General features: G+C 39.0%; 1 protein-coding gene across 3 annotated transcripts in view; it reads left to right on the forward strand.

The window, feature by feature from the left end:
- Positions 1–22652, forward strand: part of MYOM1 (myomesin 1) — a 198456-nt gene that overhangs the window by 38303 nt on the left and 137501 nt on the right. For all 3 annotated transcript variants that reach the window (XM_023543963.2, XM_064294689.1, XM_064294688.1), the window contains exons 3-5: positions 16350–16490; positions 19085–19388; positions 20015–20172. In XM_023543963.2, coding sequence (XP_023399731.2) covers positions 16350–16490; positions 19085–19388; positions 20015–20172 — 603 coding nt within the window. The remainder of the gene's footprint in view (positions 1–16349; positions 16491–19084; positions 19389–20014; positions 20173–22652) is intronic.

Consider the following 22652-nt stretch of genomic DNA (forward strand, 5'->3'; position numbering starts at 1 on the left):
GAAGTTTTTTCTGCAAAGTATATTAGCAAAAAGAGGATTTTTCTCAGCCTCCTGCTTGTCCACTAACTTTGATGTTCTCCCGAAATCTCCAGAAGTATCCAGATTGGGAAATCGAAAGGTCAGCAGAAAGTGTTGAGGTCTATATGGCGCCTTTGTCAAAAAAAAAAAAAAAAAAAGGCAGAGCAGAAAAAGAAGCTGCTCTAAATCCAAAAAAAAAAAAGCCCCAAAATAACCTTTTCACGGAAGCCCAAAGACAGTGTTGCCTTTGACGTTGTTGCTTGAGGGGAAATAAGATTGGTAGAAAATTACCACCGGAAGAGAATGCAGACTCAAACTTCTTGTTCCTAATGCTCAAAGGGATTATGAAAATAAGAAAGAAGGAGTGTCTGGTATCCGAATCCCTATGGATGAGCTGACTGAGCAAGCATGGCAAAGACAGCCAAGAGGAAGCTGGCCCATAGCTCGTTAAAACCATTGCCTCTTCTTCCTCTCTGGTAAACAGCCAAGCACCTTGTGTGTCTGGAATAGTTGTTACTGTGTGCTGTCGGGTTGATTTTGACTCATAATGACCCCTTGTGACAGAGTAGAGCTAGCCCATTGGCTATAATTTTATGGAAACAGATCTCCAGGTCTTTCTCCCTTGGAGCAGCTGCGTGGGTTTGAGCTGCCAACTTTTTGCTTAGCGGCCAAGTACTTAACCATCGCGCCACCAGTTTCCTTGTATGGAGCAGTCCTAGGTTGTAAAGATGTGATTATAAAGGAAAAATTTCAGAATAATAACAATGGGTTCAGCTCTCTTCTGGGTACTCAGTAAAGTGTAATGGCAGCATGCAGATGAATCAGCAGTAAGACCAGAGCTTTTATTTTTAAGCCTTTGCATATACCGCTCTGTCATCCTGGGATGATCCACCCATCTTTCAGTCTCCAGCTGTTTCTCAAAGAACTCCCTGATAACCTCAGCCAGAAATTCTGTCTGGAGCCTGTGAATTCAAATTTCGTTTATGCTAGTCTTTCTGCTTGTCTGCCTGCCTTCCTTCTGTCCTTCCATCCTTTCTTCCTTCATCGACATAATACAATGTGTCAGGCCTGATAGCATTTGCTCCCCTACTAAATTGTAAAGCTCTGAGAAAACAGGGTTTTTCTTTTTCTCTTCATATGCTGCCCTCTCCCCAGTCAGTGCCAAGCACACCATTTAGTACACAGTGGATGCACAGTAAGTTTTTTGTTGAATAAATGAAATTGCTACAGAAAGTTAAGAAATAAACCTGTGAAGATTTCAGTAGCACTATGACATATAATGGAGTCCCTGAGTGGTGCAAATAGTCAGTGCGCTGGGCAGCTAACTGGAAGGTTGGTGGTTTGAGTTCACCCAGAGACGCCTTGGAAGGAAGGCCCAGGGATCTACTTCCAAAAAATTAGCCATTGAGAATACTGTGGAGCACAGTTCTACTCTGACACATTGGCTCACTGTGGTATAACATAGTCTGAAAAGGCTATTGTTCAATAACGTTTGCAGTCGTCAACTTTCTCTTGGGCTTTCTGTAACACCAGCTTGTCTAAAAAACACAAACCAAATTAGAATGACCAAGGATAACCCTTGAGAGGCAACAAAGAAGAAAGAAGAGCTGGTTTGGAAAAAGGACTGTGTTATTCACGGGTAGCAATTTCTTTGTTGACAGTTGGAGGTAGGTAAGAAAAGAAGTGTAGAGGGGTCCCTCTGTGGGGGGGATAATTGAGATCACTGGGAGGCTCTCCTCTAGGGCAGTAAGATCCACTTCAACTCTGTGACTCATCGCCACGCTCTTAAAAATACCGTTGACTTTTTTCTGATTATGAAAATAATCCATATACTTTGTAGACATCAGCAAAGTTTAGATAAGAAACCAAAACCAAAATAACACTTAAGACTGTATCCCAGGAGAAAAACTGTGCACATTTTGTTTATCTGCTTCTACTTTTTCTCCCTTTATATAGAGACTTCTTTACACAATTGAAGGTCCTTCTGCATAGAATTTGTTATTCTTCCTTTTCTACTTAAACTTACATTCTGAGATGTTTTCCATTTTAAAAATGTTAGCGTCTCTGTTATTATTGATAGGTTTCTTATTGTGGGCCATTTTCATTTATTTTAAAAGATAGCTTCTTTTTAAAAATAATAACTGAGATTAACACCATTTAATATAAATGTTTAATAATACCTTTGATTTTTCCCCTTAGAATAGGTTCTTAAAATAGACTTCCTAGATTCTTGGAGATAAAGTCATATCTAGAGATTAAGCTAGGAAATATACATGTAGTTTTATGTTTCATTATTGAAACATTCTTAACTCTCAGGTTAAGATCCTATAAAGAAGAGGAGATTGAATATGGTAAATAAAATAAGCAGGAGTGATAATGAAACTGTACCTTCCAAATAAATGGTCTTCAAACCTTAAATAATTTAAAAAACTCTCTTCATCATAAGTAAAAGTTGTTACAAAGTATATAATTTTAAATAGTTTTAAAATACCAACATTCAAAATAATAGTTGTTCTCTTACATCACCATTAATGCGTCTACAGCATATACATAGGGATTTGATAGCCACCATTACCCATTTAAAAATACTGAAAAATAAATAAAAGCTCTTATAGCTCTACAATATATATATGTATTGAAAATGTTTTAAATTTTTTTGTTACTTAAGCTTCTAAGGCTTAAATATATTAATAATACACAATTAAACAAAAACAATGAAAAATGATAAGACAGAGTAAAACTCACTGAAAATGCATGTCAATGAGATGGATGGGTTGGTTGGCATTTATTGAGTTCTGGTTAGAAAAATTATTAAATTTTTTGTTATTGTGGGGTACCGTGGAGATTTTTATGCTTCAAGGAGATTTTTACACTTCCTTAAAGGAATATCTTTCTTTTAAAAATGAGAGAAGGGTAATTGATAAAACAAAGGTTTTATTTTATCAGGTAGAAGAGTGAAGTTCTACTGCAGGTGGATTAGTTTTAAGAAAACATACATATGAAATTTGACCATTTGGCACTTAATTCCTGTAAAACCAACCATGCCCAGGTGCCCTTTGAAGAGTCTTCCTCACGCCAGTTTCAAGAACACTGCTGATGTGAGCATGCCAAACCCACCGTCCTCACTGTCAGTGTCATTAGGCACGAGACACACTCAGCCTGCAATTCCAGAGATCCTGGAGCCACTTACTGGCATGTATTCAGAGATGGGAGAAGGAGGTCACATCTAATCCAGGATTAGGTTTCTGGCCCAATGGGTTCCTAGTCTAAACCATTCTCTGGAATTTAACCACATTAAGGAAGTTAACAGGAAAAATTTACTAAGGTCTGAATATTTATTAAGGGATGAATATTTAAATAATAGCTTTCCCGCTGAACCCAAATAATTTAATACATGTGGGTGACTTAAGCTAATCTGCCCCTGAATGTATAGCATTAATTCAGTTGAGTTCGTGGAGCCCTGGTTGGCACAGGTCAGCAGTTTGAATCCACCAGTTGATCCTTGGAAACCCTATGAGGCAGTTCTACTCTGTCCTGTAGGGCCGCTATGAGTCGGAAGCAACATGACGTCACCTAACAACAACAACAACAGCAATGTACTGAGTGTATGAAATAGCCAACATAAGGGTAATTTCCGAAATGTAAAGATAACTCATGTCCCCACTTCCCCACTTCCTCATCCTGACACAGCCACCCGTGTGGCACTTTCTCTCTCTGACCCTAACCCTCTGGAGTTGAGTTTCCACAAGTTAGGACTCTATAGTCCCAGCCACTGACAAATAGGCAAATGCTAGCCTCTCTGCAGGTTCTCACTGCCCTGAGTGGGATGGATAATTCACTAGAATAATTTACAGAACTTATAGGAACTATTACCTATACTTATAGTTACCCATTTGTTATATCCAGAAAGGATACAAGCATAGAGATGAACCAGGCAAGGTCTGAGAGAGTTCCTGGCATGGGCCTCTATTGTTCCCAGTGACATGCCACTCCCTCTCCTAAGCATGGATGTTTTCACCAATCCAGGAGGCCCCAAAAGGATTGCTCCACAGTCCTGGATGCCCTAGTCATTGGGACCTCAATGAATACGCGTAGTTATGATTGATCTAATCAATGAGTGTGCATGACTGCATTAGATACCCCTCCCTTCCTGAAATTAATTGCCAGGTGTTGGGCCTATGTAGTTTCTACTTGCCTGGCTATTTTGGGAAACAAAGACATCTTGATTGTTCAGGTTATATTCAGAAACCAAAGTCAAAGAAACATACCAAGTTCTTTGTCCTACAATGTGGATCCCAGTTTATTCACATCCTTGCCAACATTTTGTCTTATTTATTATGGTCATTCTAGTGAGTGGGCAATAGGGCTTTGTTGTGGATTTAATTTGCAAATGCCTAATGACTAATTTAATTTGTATATACCTAATACCACTACTTGTCTGTCAGTTTGTCATATTGTGGTGGCTTGTGGGTTGCTGTGATGCTGGAAGCTATGCCACCAGCATTTCAAATGCCAGCAGGGTCACCCATTATGGACAGGTTTCACTGGAGATCCAGACTAAGACATACTAGGAAGAAGGACCTGGCAATCTGCTTCTGAAAAAAATTGGCCAGTGAAAACCTTATGAATAGCAGCAGAACATTGTATGATATAGTGCCAAAACATGAGCCCCTCGGGTTGGAAGGCACTCAAATCACAACTGGGGAAGAGCTGGCTTCTCAAAGGAGAGTCAACCATAATGATATGGATGGAGTCAAGCTTTTGGGACTTTCATTTGCTAATGTGGCATAACTCAAAATGAGAAGAAATAGCTGCAACCATCCATTAATAATTGAAATGTGGAAGGTATGAAGTATGAATTCCAGAAAATTGGAAGTCATCCAAAATGAAATGGATGCATAAAGATTGATATCCTAGGCATTAGTGGCTGAAAAGGACTGGTCTTGGTCATTTTGAATCAGACAATCATATGGCCTACTATGCCAGGAATGACAAATTGCAGAGGAATGGTGTCACATTCATCATCAAAAAGAATATTTCAAGATCTATCCTGAAGTACAATGCTGTCAGTGATAATATCCTATGCCTACAAGGCCAGTTAATACTATTATTCAAATTTACGCATTAACCATAATGCCAAAGATGAAGAAATTGAAGATTTTTACCAACTTCTGCAGTTTGAAATTGATCAAACAACCAATGGAAATATATTGATAATCACTGATGATTGGGATGTGAAAGTTGGAAACAGAGAAAAAGGATCTGTATTTGGAAAATACGGCCTTGGTGATTGAAACGACGCTGAGAGATCGCATGATAGAATTTTGCAAGACCAATGACTTACTCACTGGAAATACCTTTTTTCAACAACATAAATGTCAACTGTACATGTGGACCTCACTGGATGGAATACAGAGGAATCAAATCGACTACATCTGTGGAGGGAGACAATGGAGAAGCTCAATATCATCAGTCAGAACAAAGGCAGGGGCTGACTATGGAATAGACCATCAGTTTCTCATATGCAAGTTCAAGTTGAAGCTGAAGAAAATTAAAACAAGCCCAGGAGAGCCAAAGTATGACCTTGAGTATATCCCACCTGAATTTAGAGAACATCTCAAGAATAGATTTGATGCATTGAACACTAATGACCAGAGACTAAATAAGTTGTGGGATGGCATCAAGGGCATCATACATGAAGAAAGCAAAAGGTCATTAAAAAGTTGGGGCGGGGGGGAGAAAAAAGACCAAAATGCATGTCAGAACAGACCCTGAAACTTGCTCTTGAACATAGAGCAGCTAAAGCAAATGGGAGAAATGATGAAGTAAAAGAGCTAAACAGAAGATTTCAAAGCATGCAAATATCTGGAGTTAGAAAACCAAAATGGAAGAATATGCTCAGCATTTCTCAAGCTGAAAGAACTGAAGAAAAAATTCAACCTTCGAGTTGCAATACTGAAGGATTCTATGAGCAAAAAATTGAATGATGCAAAAGCATTGAAAGAAAATGGAAGAAAAAACAGAATCACTGTACCAAAAAGAATTGGTCGGCATTTGACCATTTCAGGAGGTAGCGTATGGTGAAGAACCAATGGTACTGAAGTAAGAAGTTCAAGCTGCACTGAAAGCATAGATGAAGAACAAGGCTTCAGGAGCTGACAGAATAACGAGAACTTTCAACAAACGAATGCCACACTGGAACTGCTCACTCATCTATGCCAAGAAATTTGGAAGACAGCTACCTGGCCAACCAACTGGAAGAGATCCATATTTGTGCCTATTCCGAAGAAAGGTGATCCAATAGAATGTGGAAATTATTGAACAATATTATCGATATCATACGCAAATGAAATTATGCTGATGATAATTCAAAAAACAATTGCAGCAGTACATTGATAGCAAGCTGCCAGAAATCCAAGGTGGATTCAGAAGAGGACATGGAACCAGGGATATCACTGCTGATGTCAAATGGATTTTCACTGAGAGCAGAGAATATCAGAAAGATGTTTACCTGTATTTTACTGACTATGCAAATGCATTTGACTGTGTGGATTATTACAAATTATGGATAACATCGTGAAGAATGGAAATTCCAAAACACCTAATCGTGCTCATGTGGAAACTGTACATAGACTAAGAGGCAGTTATTTGAACAGAACAAGGGAATACTGTGTGGCTTAAAATCAGAAAAGGTGTGCATCAGGTTGTATCCTTTCACAATGCTTATTCAATCTGTGTGCTGATCAAATAACCCAAGAAGCTGGACTGTATGAAGAAGAATGGGGCATCAGGATTGGAGTAAAATTCATTAACAACCTGCGATATACGGATCACACAACCTTGCTTGCTGAAAGTAAAGAGGACTGGAAGAACTTGCTGGTGGAAGATCAGGGACTATAGCCTTCAGTATGGATTATACCTTAACATGAAGACAACAACTGGACCAGTAAGTATTATCATAATAAATGGAGAAAATATTGAAGCTGTCAGGGATTTCGTATTACTTGGATTCACAATCAATACCCATGGAAGCAGCAGCCGGGAAATCAAACGATGCATTCCATTGGGTGAATCGGCTGCAAAAGACCTCTTTAAAGTGTTAAAAAGCAAAGATATTACCTTGAGGACTAAGTTGTGCCTGACCCAAGCCATGGTATTTTCAGTCACTTCATACACATGTGAAAGCTGATCAATGAGTAAGGAAGCCGAAAGTAGAACTGATGCATTTGAATTGCGGTGTTGGGAAGAATATTGAATATACCATGAACTGCTAAAAGAACGAACAAATCTGTCTTGGAAGAAGTACAGCCAGGATGCTCCTTGGGAGCAAGGATGATGAGACTTTGTCTCACGTACTTTGGACATGTTGTCAGGAGGGACCAATCCTTGGAGAAAGACATCATGCTTGGTAAAGAAGAGGGTCATCAAAAAAGAGGAAGACCCTCAATGAGATGGACTGACATAGAACTGCAGCAATGGCTCAATTCAATGATTGTGAGGATGGCTCAGGATTGGGCAATGTTTCATTCTGTTTTATATAGGGTTGCTATGAGCCTGATCCGGCTCAAAGGCACGGAACAACAATGGTTTTGACCATCTTTTTATTTGTGTATTAGCCATTTCTATAACTTCTTTGGTGAAGTGTCTATTCAAATCTTTTGTCCGTTTATTGGATTTTTTAATCTTATTGTTGAGTTGTCAGAGTTACTTAAATATTTTGGATACAATTCCTTTATCAGATACATGTTTGCAAGTAATTTTTCTCATTCAATGGCCTGTTTTTTCATTCTTTTAAGTGTCACTCAAAGACCACAACTTTTTAATTTTATGATGTTCAATTCATCAACTTTTTCTGTTTGGATACGCTTTTGTTGTTACATCTAATGTTGATGAACTCAGTGCCATAAAGATTCCTCCCATCTTCTAAGAAAAAAAATTGGTTTTACTTTTAAAACTATGACCCATTTTGAATTAATTTTTGAGTATGATGTGCGATAAGGTTCTAAATTTATCCTTTTGCATATGGATACACGATTGTCTCAGTACCGTTTGTTGAAAAGACTAACCTTTCCTGATTAAATTATGTTCACACCTTTGTCAAAAATCAATTGACCATAAATGTAAGGTTTTATTTCTGGATTCTCAGTTTTATTATTGAACAATATCATTGATATCATAACAATATCATTGATATCATAATTACTACAGTTTTAATTATGTTTTGAATTTGGTTAATGGAAGTACTCAAACTTTGTTTACAAATTGATTTTGGCTATCTAGGTTCTTCCTATTTCCATGTAAATTTTAGGAGCAGCTTGTCCTTGCAAACAAAGAAAAAAGCCTGCTGGAATTTTGATAAGGATCATGTTGAATCTGTAGATCAGTTTTGAAAAGTGTGCCATCTTAACAGTGTTGAGTGTTCAAACCTTGAACATGGAATATTTATTTAGAGCTTTCATTTATTGTACAACGTTTTTGTAATTTTCAATGTACAAGTCTTGTGCTTCTGTGTTAAAGTTATTCCTAAGTATTCTTTTCGATGCTATTTTGAATGGAACTGTTTTCTTAATTTTATTTCTGTGTTGTTGTTTTCTGGTATATAGAAATATAGCTTATATTTGCGTTCTGATTTAGTATGCTGTGACCTTGCTGAACACATTAGTACTAGCATGTATTCCTTAAATTTTTCTATATATAGGGTTATGGCATCTGTGAATAAAAGTAGAAGCCTTCCTTTCTAATCTTTTTTTAAATCATTGCCGTGGCTAGAACCTCCAGTACAACATTGAATAGAAGTGGCCAGAACAGGCACCATTGCCTTGTTCACGATCTGAGGAAGAAAGCATTCAGTCCTTTACTGTTAAGTGTGGTATTTACTGTAGGTTTTTCATAGGTGGCCTTTATCAAGTGGAAAAAGTTCCCTTCTATTCCTATTTTGTTGAGTTTTTAGACACGATTAAACATTGAAATTTGTCAAATGCTTTTTCTGCATCTATTGGAATAATAAACCCAGTGCCATTGAGTCGATTCCGACTCATGACCTGGTGGTATAGTGGTTAAGTGCTACAGCTGCTAACCAAAGGGTTGGCAGTTCGAATCTGCCAGGTGCTCCTCGGAAACTCTATGGGGCAGTTCTGCTCTGTCCTATAGGGTCGCTATGAGTCGGAATTGACTCGACGGCACTGGTTTGGTTTTTTATTGGAATAATAATGTTTTTTATTCTATTAATATGGTGCATTTTTTTGTTTGTTTTGTTTTTGTTTATTAACTTGCCTGGACATATTTGTAGGATCTGTTTCCTTTGCAATGTGTGGTTGCGGATGTCTTTGTTTAGTTCTGCTTTTTTAAATTTTTGTCCTCATTTTTAACCCTGGATTCCCAGGAATCACACTGTGCTTGTATAGGTTAATGGTCAGACTATGATTGCTCAGAGGTTGTGTTCAAACATCTCAAGCCAATAAAGTTTCCACCCTCTGCCAGCGGATGTGTGTGTGTGTGTTGGAGAGAGCATTTAAAGTTTAGGTAGCTCTGAAGGAAGTCCTGGTTTTTCTTACCTCGAGGCTCTCCTGGGAACCCTGGTGGCACGGTGGTGAAGTACTGTACTGCTAACTGAAAGGTTGGCAGTTTGAACCCACCAGCCGCTCCATGGGAAACAGATGTGTCTGCTTCCGGAAACACTGCAGCCTTGGAAACCCTGTGGGGCAGTTCTGCTCCGTCCTGCAGGCTTACTGCTAAGAGTTGGAGTCGGCTCGACGGCAGTGGGTCCGGGCTCTCTTGTGTGTCCTCTGTGTGTGTGCGAGCTCCCAGCCAGCCAAAGGTGTGTGGGTAGCTTGGCCTTCTCCAGTTTTTCCTGCACACGTGTGTGGAGAGCATATGAAGGCCCCCATTGACTGTCTTATTTCCCAGATCCTCCTGGTAAATTTTTGGTGGGTCTGCCAATCTGTTGCTTGCCGTAACGTGATCACAACCTCACACTGGCAGAGCTGCTACTCTTCCTCATTTGCTTGCACTTAGGTTGCTGCTGCTTATGGGACTTGTTCATGCTCTGCACCAAATCCAGCCCCTCTGGCAGGAGACCCATTGGTCTTCACACCTTTTCCCACCCCGCTGGCCCTACCTCACCAAAGGAGCCAGGCGTGGGAGGTGAGAGAAGCCGAGAATGCCACACAGACTCCCACTGTTCTCACCTGAAGGTCAATAGTTTTATATGAATAACCACTTCTTAGTAATGTATGTCTTTGGTTGATTTGCAGAGCCATGAATGGGTTGGCTTATTTAGGGGATTTTGTTTGTTATTTTTTTTTCTTTTTTTAGTAGATAAGCAGAACAGATTGTTAAAAGCTGAATGTTTGTATGACTGGATGTAACAAAGTTTTGTAAGAGAAAATTTAATTTCTCCACATCCTTGCCAACACTCACTATTTTAATTTTTTTTTGGTAATAGCCATCTTACTGGGTGTGAAGTTGTATCTCGTTGTGGTTTTAATTTGCATTTCCCTGGTAGCACAGTGACTAAGAGCTACAACTACTAACCGAAAGATTGGCAGTTCGAATCCACCAGGCATTCCTTGGAAACCCTGTGGGGCAGTTCTGCTCTGTCTCACAGGGTTATTATGAGTCAGAACCTGCTGATAGTTTTGGTTTTTTGGTTTAATAACTAATGATGTTGAGCATCTTTTCATATGGGTATTGGCCATTTGTATATCTTCTTTGGAGAAATGTATATTCAAGTCCTTTGCCTATTTTTTAAATGAGCTGTTTGTCTTTTGTAGTTGAGTTATTGAAAAAAACCCACTGCCGTCCAGTTAATTCCAACTCGTAGTGACCCTATAGAACAGAGTAGAACTGCCCCATAGGGTTTCCAAGGAGCAGCCGGTGAGTTCGAAATGCTGACCTTTTGGTTAGCAGCCAAGCTCTTAACCACTGCACCACTGGGGCTCCAGTTGAGTTATAGCAGTTATTTATATATTCTGGATATTAAACCTCTATCTGATATTTGGTTTCCAAATATTTCCTTACTGAAATGGGTTGTTTTTGGCAATTGTGCCTGGTTTTATAATTGCTTTTTGGGGAGAGACACCATCAAGCTACTCTTTCCACCCCACTGGAAGTCCTGCCTCTGCACTGGTCACATTTCGAAGCTTTTCAGCCAATTCTGATGTGAAGCTAGGGTTGAGAATCACAACTAGGGTATGATTTAAAAAAAAAAAAAAAGATTACAGGAGGATAAATCCTAATTTCACTTCATTCCATCAACTTTTACTGAGCAGCCTCAGGCACTGGTCACAGGGCTGAGGATACTGAGATGACCGAGACCAGCCCTCTCCTTGAGTGGTCACAGACAGGAAGGGAGACCAGCAAGTGCATTCTAACTGTGAGCATACGGGACTGGTGATGCTGGGTTTAGGAGCATAGTCAGCAAAGACTCTTCATTTTTCTGAAGTGCACTGATAGGCTGTCAGAATATGCTCAGAAAGTAGTATAGCCATCAAGCAGATCCTGCATTTTCCTGAACAGGAGTATAAATAAATTTATTCATCCTGGGAACCTGGGACAATTTCCCAAAATTGTATAGTGATTATAAACATAATTTTAAGTAACCAGCATTTTACTTTATATAAAGGCTACTGAGTTTTTCAATGCTTGTTTTCTTTTTTTAATGCTTTATTTTCAACTGGGACTGTGATGATTTCACAACCTCAATTTATGTGAATAAATTCAGTAATAGTCAATCAATGTCAAAGTCCTTAGGGACAATGTGACATGGTGTATGGTTTCTGAAGTTGGGGCTGCATGAAGGCAAAAGCATGGAGGTTTAAGAAGAAATATTAGTACCTCTATTTTTTTAAATAGGATTTGTTCTTTAACTATTTTCTACATACTGAATTTTTTATTAAGCAAGAATATTTATAGAGCTTTTAATACATACAAATACATGCATATATTGGGGGCATGCCCCCATTTTTGTTTTTCGAGAGTACTCAATCACAAAAATTGGAAACCGCTGGTATAGTGGAAAGAACACCAATCTGAAATGGGTGCTAGTCTGAATTCAACCACCAGCTTGCTGTGTGAACAAGGGTGAACTGTGAGGAGTCTCTCAGCTTTGGTTTCTGCATCTGTAAACTGAGGGGCCTAATGTCAAGATCTCTGTGATCTCTTCATCTCTGGAAGTCTATGAGTGGCTTTTTCTTGCTTATTCTGTTGTGCTTATTATGTAGTTTTAAGAGCAGAAGGTGGTATTTTTTTTTCTGTCCAATATTTGAATTGGACAGAGATGTGAGTCTATTTCTGAGTTCCTGGCCTATTTCCAGAGTGCTTTCTGTACTTGACATCCATTCTCTGTGCTGTTGCTGGTGATAGGTGCCATGACGTCACAAACCAGGATGTTAATTTTAAACCTACTGACTCTAGACATACCAACGGAGGCATAGCACAATTAGTAGCAAAGTACAAAAAGATGCCCCTGGACACTGGCACAGACACATGCGTGCACACACAAATCAATCTGTATCTATTGCTTAACTTCATTAGTGGCTTAGAACTCAAAAAGTTTCAAGATTTGAGTGCCTAAAGGACATTAGAAGTAGTGTTAACATGTCCATACATATCCAGCTTAGCATCTACTCAGAAACTGAGCTATTAGAGGATTAATTTCAAAAGAACTGAAAGTCTGAAAGATTCATAGGCCCTCTTTTAGCTCTTTAAGTTCAAAGACGTTCAAAATTTGCATATTCTATTTTAACTCTTTTAAAAACATTATTCAACTTTAAAATTTGATTAGCAGAAAATGTTGGACTTCAGTGTTGAAGGATCATAGTGAAATAGACTATTGATAGTTATTCTTCAAATAAGCAATTACTTTATTACAGAGTCAGTTCCTTCAAGCTCTGTATTACTTTGATTTAGTTTCTTTTGCTATTGCTAGCTAATGAAATTCGAGGTGGAAACAGGTGATAATGCTGTGAATCTCTATCAAAAAATTCAGCTATTCAAAATCAGCTGCTGTCCTTTACCTGTGGGAATGGAATAACCACATTCTGGCATGTTCTGTATAATAACTGCATCAATCTTAAGATTTGTACTAAAGGAAAAATGACAGAAAAAGGAACAACAACATAACAAAAAAAGTGACAATCCATAGTTGTTTTTATTGTAAATAAACATTAAAGATGTGAGTTCATGAGAATATGATTGTAGACAGCTAGAATGAAAGAGGAAAGAGCAAAACCAGAAAAACAGGAGAGAAATTAGAAAATATGAATGTTCTAGAATAGAAAAAATGAAACTCTTCAGCTCCGTAATTTTATTTTATTTTGTGTGATAGTAATGGCATGAAGGAGTGAAGGAAAATACGCTTTAAACTTAGACCTGTATAAGCACGGTGTGTACTTTGTGACCTGCCGGGGGTATAGAATGTAGTCATTTTGCTAGTGCCTGTAACAGCCAGCCAGGAACAAATGTCACTAAGGCTTCCAATTGGTAACCAATCCCTGAGCTTACATTTAAGGTTCTAAACTTTAGATTTAATGCTGATCATAGGATTAGAGCTAGATATTCACCCTGGGGAAGATGGGTAGACCGTGTGTGAGGAAGAGATTTGTCACTTCCATTGCTCCAGTCTGAAGGTCAAAGACTATTGCCAGCACCATGGTGCCCACAGCCCGTGTGAGCTCCACAGTTCCCTGAATTACTGATGCTACTGGTTAGGCAGAGAACACGTTTCCCTTCATCGCTGTATGTCCATTTTGTAATAGGTATATATATATTTTTTATATGTTTGGCTGACTTCCTGTTTTGATCTTGGTGACCCCGTTTGGTTTCCCAAATGATTTTCAAAGATGAACAAGTAGCCAGGTCTGGATGGCATGCATTTGTCTTTTTCAACTGGGCAGATGGCATTTCCCATTCACCCCACTCACAGTCTTCATTTTCTTTTCAACGTTTCTCTAGACCAGGAGCTTTTATCTCTTTACATTAAACTTTTTATTATAGGTGGTGCAGTGGTTAAGAGCTCAGCTGCTAACCAAAAAGTCGGCAGTTTGAATCCATCAGGCACTCCTTGGAAGCCCTATCGGGCAGTTCTACCCTGCCCTATATGGTCGCTATGAGTCAGAATCGACTAGACAGCAACGGGTTTTTTTTGTTTTTTTTTTTAATTATCATAGTAGAAAAGTTACAAGGACAGTGCAGAGCTCCCCTGTTGCTAGAAACCTTCCCTGCTGGGTAGAACTGGGCTCTGAACCTGGAGTGCAGCAATGACTCCAGTCGGCTCCTGAAGGTTATGCAAAATTTGATATGCTTATATGAAAATGCAATTTTTGGAAAGAAGCCAAGAACTTTAAAGACTATATTTTAGCTTTGTCAGTCTTTTTTCTTTAGGTGTGATCTCTGCTCTCATGTTTCTTATCCCAATAGCACATTTTTTGGTTTATAAGAACACTGCTGTCATTAGCTGCCGTTGAGTCGGCCCCTGACTCACAGCGACCCCATGTGTTACAGAGTAAAACTGCTCCGTAGGGTTTTCTTGGCTATAATCTTTGAGGAAGCAGTTTGCAGGCCTTTCTTGCACAGAGTTGTTGGGTGGGTTCCAACTTTAACTTTAGGGTAACACCTGGTCAAAAACTGGGCCACCCAGGCTTCTATATTAAATACCTCAAAATGTACATTTGCACAAGCGTGCATAGATGGATTTTTGCGTCCCCTTATCACACCCTGTAATTCTCTGACTCACCCGATGCTCGTGTTCACATGACGTACATTAATTCTGTGGAGGTAAGCCCAGAGTTCCTTTAACGGTGGACTCTGTCTACACCACATAACGTGTCTCAACGTGCACGCTGAAAGCCCCTGCTTCAGAATCACCTGGGCTCCCGGTTAGAAAGTGCAGAATCTTCCACCCTTATTCAGAAAAAAATCTGCATTCTTAACAATCCCCCGGAGGGATTTGGATGTACCATGTATCAAACCCATTTATACAGACTGCCTAAATTCCTCATCTTAGCTTAACAGCACAGATATTTGGGCTGTTATAAAAAGCACTGCTCTTTTCCTTTGAAGCGTTGGGAGGGGCGGGGAAGCCATGACCTTTTTATAGACCGATTCTTCTTTTGTTCCTATTTAGAGTGCAGTGGAGTCCCGGTGGTGCAGTGGTTAAGAGCTATAGCTGCTAAGGAAAAGGCTGGCACTTTGCATCCACCAGCCACTCCTTGGAAACCCCGTCGGCAGTTCTGCTCTGTCCTATAGGGTCGCTATGAGTTGGAATCGACTCAACAGCAACGGGTTTTAGCGTGCACTACAAGGTCTTTCTGACTCCCCTTTAATTCTAAAGATGGAAGATAATTATAGCAGTAGGATCTAGGAGTCTGCAAAACCTCTCAAGTAAAAACTTCCATTTATCAGTATTCTGAATATTTTACTTATTTTTTAAAATTTTATTGTGTTTTAGGTGAAAGTTTACAGTGTATATTAGTTTCCCATTCAAAAATTTATACGCAAATTGTTTGGTGACATTAGTTGTAATCCCTGCATCCTGTCAGCACTCTTCCCCTTTCCCTTTCAACCCCAGGTTCCCCGTGTCCATTTATCCAGGTTTGCTGCCCCTTCCTGCCTTCTCGTCTCTGCTTTTGGCCAGGTGTTGCCCATTTGGTCTTGTTTACTTGATTGAACTAAGAAGTAGGCTCCTCATGTGTGTTATTATTTGTCTTATAGGCCTGTCTAATCTTTGACTGAAAGGTGGACTTTGGGAGTAGCTTCAGTGCCGAGTTAGCAGGGTACTCGGGGGCCATAGTCTCAGGGGTTCCTCCAGTCTCTGTTGGACCAGTAAGTCTGGTCTTTTTTTGTGAATTTGAATTTTGTTCTACATTTTTCTCCCACTCTGCCTAGGACCCTCTATTGTGATCCCTGTCAGAGCAGTCAGTGGTAGTAGTCTGGCACCATCTGCTTCTTCTGAGCTTAGGCTGGTGGAGGCTGTGGTTCATGTGATCCATTAGTTTTTGGACTGTTACTTCCCTTGTGTCTTTGGTTTTCTTCATTCTCCTTTGCTCTGATGGGGCCAATAGATGTATCTTAGATGGCCACTTGCAAGCTTTTAAGACCCCAGATGCTACTCACCAAAACAGGGTGTAGAGCATTTTCTTTATGACCTATGTTATGCCAGTTGACCTAGATGTTCCCTGAGACTGTGGTCCCCAGCCTTCGGCCCCAGTAACTCAATCCCTCAAGGTGTTTGAATGTGTCTAGGAGGCTTCTATGACTTTGCCTTGGTCAAGCTGCTGAATATTTGAAATGCATTTTTTTGTTATTGTCTAACATGAGGGGTTTTATTTCAGACTTACAGATTCCAGTCTGCTGCTAGAAGATTATTCATCCAAGTTGAGTTCCAAAGCAAAGAGAGCCAAGAAGAGCCTCCTTTCTGCAGAGGAGAAAGAGAATGTACCCAGCGACTACATGGTGCCCATTTTCTCAGGACGGTGTGCTGCTTTCTCTTCCTGGGTTTGATTATTTGAAAGTCGGAAATGAATGTTGTCAGAGTAGATGATGACTAATAATAACTAACATTTATTGAGCACCTACTATGTACTGGGCCCTGTATACACACTGTATATCTAAGGAAGCCCAGGACCCTGCACTGAACGGATGTGTTAATTATGAAAAGGGATCCCTTCAGAAGTCTTTGCCATCACCCAGCATCACTGCAAACAGAAGGGAATGATTAGGATGGCCCAGACTTAGATTCTTTACAAAGTTAGTTTATATATGCAAGTAGTCATTATAAGAGATGGCTAAGTTAGAAGAATAAAATATTATTATTTTCTGCTTTGTTTCTCTCTGTTTTAAAAAAATCATTTAAGAACCACATCAACTTAGCATTAGCCTACATGCACTCTTCATGTCTTCTCCCGGATCTTTCCCCACCAAACCAACCATTCCGGCTCTCCCAGGCCAGTCTCAAGAAATGATAATATACAAAATAACCTCTGGTAAAATAAAATGTGAGAGAAAATTGATCTTATGGGTTTCGTTTACGGTTCTCCTCTATTTTTTGTACGGACCCAGTTTCATATGTTCTATTACGGTGTTGGGCGTTGACAGTATTAACAGCCTAAGACAAGGAGGATGGGAAAGAAACTGGCCCTGCAGGTGACAGGTTTGGAGTTGAGACCATCAGTGCTATTCAGAGTGCTGGGGAGGTATATGCATTTATTTGTTTTTAATTTGTAGCAGTGTACTTTTGTCAACATGTCACATCAGATTCTTGCTCTGTGCTCAGGTTATAGAAGAGTTACTAATGACGTATATTTATATTTACTTAAAGGGAAATATGCTTGCTAGCTTAGGTCCAACAGATGTGTTTAAAAATGTGCTCAAGTTCTCACGTGAAATACGTAATTAGAGTTTTGAAGTTCAGTTATTTCTATATGGAAGAGGCAAGGAGGCCATGAATCCCCCCTGCCCTCTAGAGCTATGCCAGGGTATCTGTTGTTGGAAGCAGTGTGAGGTCAGACTTAAAGTTCTCTCACTTAGCATTGTCTCAGCTTGGCGCAAGACTAGCACTGGATATGATCAACTATTGTACATATTGAATCATATTCCACAGCTTTGTCTACACCGTATATTGACTGCTGTAGAGAATTCCAAACAAATTCTCACAATGGTTTATTTTGTATTCATTTATTTCCTATCTCATTCCAGAAAAAAAGGTGAGAGCTAATTATGCTAGGACACTAAGCTAAACACCTCCCATCTTACTTTTTTTTTTTTTTGCTAAATTGACTAGTGAATATATTACTGATTTCATTAGTAGGGACTTCCCTATTAATATTTGGGAAGACAAATGTAAGGAGAAAGAAATTAAAATTTACTCACTAAATTTAGTAAGAAAGAAAGTTGACTCATCTTGTCTGCCCACTGTTCTAGTAATATTCCAGGAGAAATTCCAGCCTTATAGCAAGTGTGGAACCCTCTTCCTCATCAGAAGGCCAGGCATTTGCATGTACAACAGCAGTGTTCGCTTACGTACGTTTGGAAGCACTCCTCTCTAAGAAAAGCAAATGGGCAATTCTGCGTTAAAAGGCCTGAGAAGACTCAGAATTTCAAGCGAATCTTCAGTATGATTAATATACTCCCTTACTGAACCATCTGATAGGGTTCAAAACAAAGATTAAAAATAATCTATTTTTAACAGCATTAACAAATCACAGTGAAAATTCTATTATAAAGTACTATGTTAGGGGACAACACTTTTAGATGTTACCTCCTGTCTCTCACTTGCCATCATCATCAATAACCAATAAAGACAGATGACTTTTATAAATGTTACTACTTTGATTGCAGGCTTGACTGTTTCATAGCTATATGCAAATACAGATGAGGATTGTTATATATACACTCACACACACATACAACATACACACAACCTCTGTTATCTTAGAAAGAAAACAGTAGGCATAAGAATCTTGTGAAAATCTGGAACTTATTTTTCTATGCAACAGTTCTGCGCAATGCAGTACGTCTGTTGGATTATAGCATCCAGGTCAAGTACACAGTCATATGTCAGGATCACAGGCTTTAAAGCACAAAAACTATGTCTCATCTTACAATATCATCTTTTCTTGAAAGGTAGTCACAACTTTAATCTCTTATTGTAAACTAAATTATATTTAAATGCACTAAGCAAACGAGTACAGTGATCTCCAGCCAGTTATGTAACTTCTCTGAATTACTACATACGTAAAATAAAAATGAGACAATTTACCACAGGGGGTTGTTGTGAGCATTAAATGAGATAACTGGCTGATTTGGCAGCTAACAACAACATGTTAAAAAGCACTTGGCACAGCACCAGTGACATAGTAGGTGTTATCATTGTTGTTATTATTATTATCGGTGTTAACGTTAACTTTTGAATGTGAAGAGTTTGCTCCTGATCTACCATGTTTTTCTGTCAGGTTTTATTTGGGCAAAGTATACTATGTTGGAGGTCTGGTACATTGAACTTGGTAAAACAGGGTAGTCTTATCAGTGCCATCCACAGTATCCATATTTTGTTCTTATTATGTTTTAGCCAAGCGCATATCAGTGGAATTACAGATACGGAAGAAGAAAGAATTAAAGAAGCTGCTGCGTATATAGCCCAGAGGAATCTTCTTGCTAGTGAAGAAGGAATCACGACATCCAAACAGTCGACAGCATCCAAACAGGCGACAGCATCCAAGCAGGCGACAGCATCCAAACAGGCGATAGCATCCAAGCAGTCCATGGTATCCAAACAGTCCACATCCACTCTTCAGCAAGAGGAAGCTTTTGAGAAGAAGTCAAGGAAAGTTGCAATTCGAGAAAAGGCAGAACAGCTGTCGCTGAGAAAAACAGTAAGAAAAGACAAGTTAATATAACTTACAAAAATGGAAATGCATGGAACAGGTTGTGCGTGTGTGTGTGTGTAGATATAAATTTATTTGTTTCAAGTTTAGAAATATGTGGTTTTGTGGAGAAGCAAAATGCAATAAGGAGAGAAGACATTAAAATGTATAGGTCAAAGAAAGGGAAGCCTAGTAGTTTTAAACTCCAGGGAGTATATTTTAAGAACCTTAAGAAATATTGCTTAAACTTAGAATGTTAGGTATTAAATAATTACATGTGCTTCAAAAAGGGAGGAGGGGAGTGCATTTTGTCTAGCTGCAAAAACAAGGCTCCAAATGGAAAAATAAGTTCGGTTTATATTTGTTATTTAGGTGGAAGCCCTGGAGGCACAAATGGTTAAGCCCTCGGCTGCTAACCAGAAGTTGCTAGTTCAAACTCGCCCAGTGGCTCCATAGTAAGAAGACCCGGTGGTCTGCTTCCGTAAGATTGCAGCCAAGAAAACCCTCTGCGGCAGTTCTACTCTGTCACATGCAGTCGCTAGGAGTTGGCATTGACTTGATGGCACCCAACAACGACATTTAAGTAGCACAGGTTGTTTCGGTTTAGTAGTAGTGTGGTAATTTTTTTTTTCCAGTTGGAAGAAACCGAGGCGTATCATAAAAAGCTGAACGAAGATAGCCTTCTTCACGCTCCTGAGTTCACCATTAAGCCTCGTTCGCATACTGTGTGGGAGAAGGAGAATGTAAAATTGCACTGCTCGGTGTCAGGCTGGCCAGAACCTCGTCTCACGTGGTATGTCAGCTTTGTGAAAAATACTTATAGAACTGATTACATGAAGTTCCATTTCCCTCAGTGTGCAGGAGTCAAGGAAGACATCTGCAGTTTTGTGTAGAGTTTCAAAAGAATAAAAAAAGGATGCTGGGATGAGTATTTTATGCATGAGAAGAAAGAACAGTCTTGCATATTTTGATACATTATTACACTTTAGAATCCCATCATACAGATGAGTCTTTATTTCTATAAACTGTTAAATTTAGTCAACATGTTTACAAAGAAAATTATATCTGTAACTACAAAGGACCATAAAAGTTAAAGAAAATTTTCCTTCCATTAGTGAACTTTACAATATAGGTATCGTAGTGTGAGTAGAAGCAATGCTGCCTTTTTAAAAATAACTAAAACTCAGAGGGCTCTCATTTCTGCTCCTCACCTGAGCCAAGTCTCAGTGTGCTTTCTGAAACCAAACAAAAAAAAAGAGGAGTATCTCAGCTGGGAGACGCTACTCATACGGGACCTTAAGACATTTTCTTTCCATAATGAATAAACCCCCCTTTCTCCTTTTATTCTATTGCAATTGGCAATAAACTTGTGACCCCTAAACCCAGAACTTCCTGTCACATATCGTGAATATCTGCCACAGAGAGCAGAAGTATGAGAATGATTGAGACAATTAAAAAAGACGTTTGCTGTTTTATTCTCTGACACAGGTGTTTTGCATGCTGCTTTCTTATCTCAGGGGTGATGGTAAATAAACCACGTGTCGCAGAGTGAACGCTACCTGGAGTGGTATTGTCACCCACAGAGCGTCCTCCTCCTCACCTTTCTGTTGTTTCTGATGTTGGTCAAACACCTGGCTGGCACAAATGGAGGTAGATGACAAGAGAAACTCATTTAACTGTTGAAGGTTACCCTTAGGAGCAGGTGCTGAATGTCTAAAAATTCACCTGTGATAGCAATCAGCCTTTGATAACTTTGGAGTCCCTGGGTGGTGCAAATGGCTAACACACTTGGCCAACCGGAAATGTCGGAGGCTTGAGTCCAACCAGAGCTGCCTTAGAAAAGCCTGATGATTTACTTCCTGAAAATCAACCACTGAAAACCCTATGGAGCACAGACCTACTGTGACACATATGGGGTCACCATGAGTTGACATTGAATCGACAGCAACTGATTTCGATAACTTTGAATTTACTTACAGTTTTTCTGTGCGTATAAACTCTTTTCAGAATCCTTCTGTTTGAGAACCAAAGAATGAAACCCAGAGCCAGCTATGAATTATCAAGGAAAATAATTTATGGTATTATATGTAAATTATAGTATTATGAGAAATGTAGGAACGTATTTCAATGAAAGTAGGACTTACTAAGGTATTCTTTTACATCTTAAAGGATGTAAACTGATTTTTTAAAACCGATCTGCCTTTGACAGTTTTGGCCCACCCTCTGGGACTATAGAGAACTGGCCTGTTAAAGGGACATTTCTTCTTGAAAAACTGATTACTTCCTACTTCAGGAAAAAAAGTCCAAACTTTCCTGTAGAACTCCATGGAGAATAGTAAATTTTCAGCTCTAAGAAATACTATTTGGCTAGTAAGAATTTCCTCTTCTCTTATTAATTAAAATATATTGATAATAAATGAAGAATTGATCCCTTAATTGAGTAAATATGTTTATTAGCATCCTGTCTCTGGGTTCCTACTTTTCTGAAATTAAAGTTAAAGATGACTTTCAAAAGGGCATAAAACAATCTCTGAAGAAAAATATTAAATCCTTAAGCATTTGTTTATTCTGTTAAATATACAGTAACTAGAATAAAACCCTGGCCACATACCATTTATGGGGCTATCAGGTTAGAGTGAAAGGATTTCTGAAAGGCAGAGCTCAACCTTGGAGATTAAACTCCTTACATTGTGTTTTCTTGGCCTGGAAAAGCCAACAAATAAAAAAGATAAAAACTTCCCAGAAAAAAAAATAAGGTAATCAAACTGTCAATATTTAGAAACTCAGTTAAAAAAAAAAAACTCCAACAGTTTCCAATTATCATCACTAATAGAGCTGAGAGGTACAATTAACCCCCAAATCTTTCATGTGTGGCTTTGAAATATTTACACTTTCTCCTCACTTATTGACTATCTTGTTATCCAACATTTTGCATTTATGACAATAGTAAAAAATTTACTATCTGACTATTTTGTGCATTAACGACATACATCTGGCAGTTGAACACCGAGGTGCAAGGCAAGAGTAACACTTGCTTTGATGATTTAAGCTTACATGTCAGCTTGGCTGGTCCGTGATTCTCAGTGGTTTGGTAGTTATGTAATGATGTAACTTGGCAGTTATGTAATGATGTAGTCATCCTCCATTTTGTGATTTGATGTGGTCATCCTCCATTTTCACATAACACCAATTTTACCTAATGACTTGGTCTTTGGAACCTAACCATGTTGTTATTGTTAAGTGAGAAAAAGGTATATTTCATTTATGTATGAA

The sequence above is a fragment of the Loxodonta africana genome, chromosome 11 (assembly GCF_030014295.1).
Source record: "Loxodonta africana isolate mLoxAfr1 chromosome 11, mLoxAfr1.hap2, whole genome shotgun sequence".
Lineage (NCBI taxonomy): Eukaryota > Metazoa > Chordata > Mammalia > Proboscidea > Elephantidae > Loxodonta > Loxodonta africana.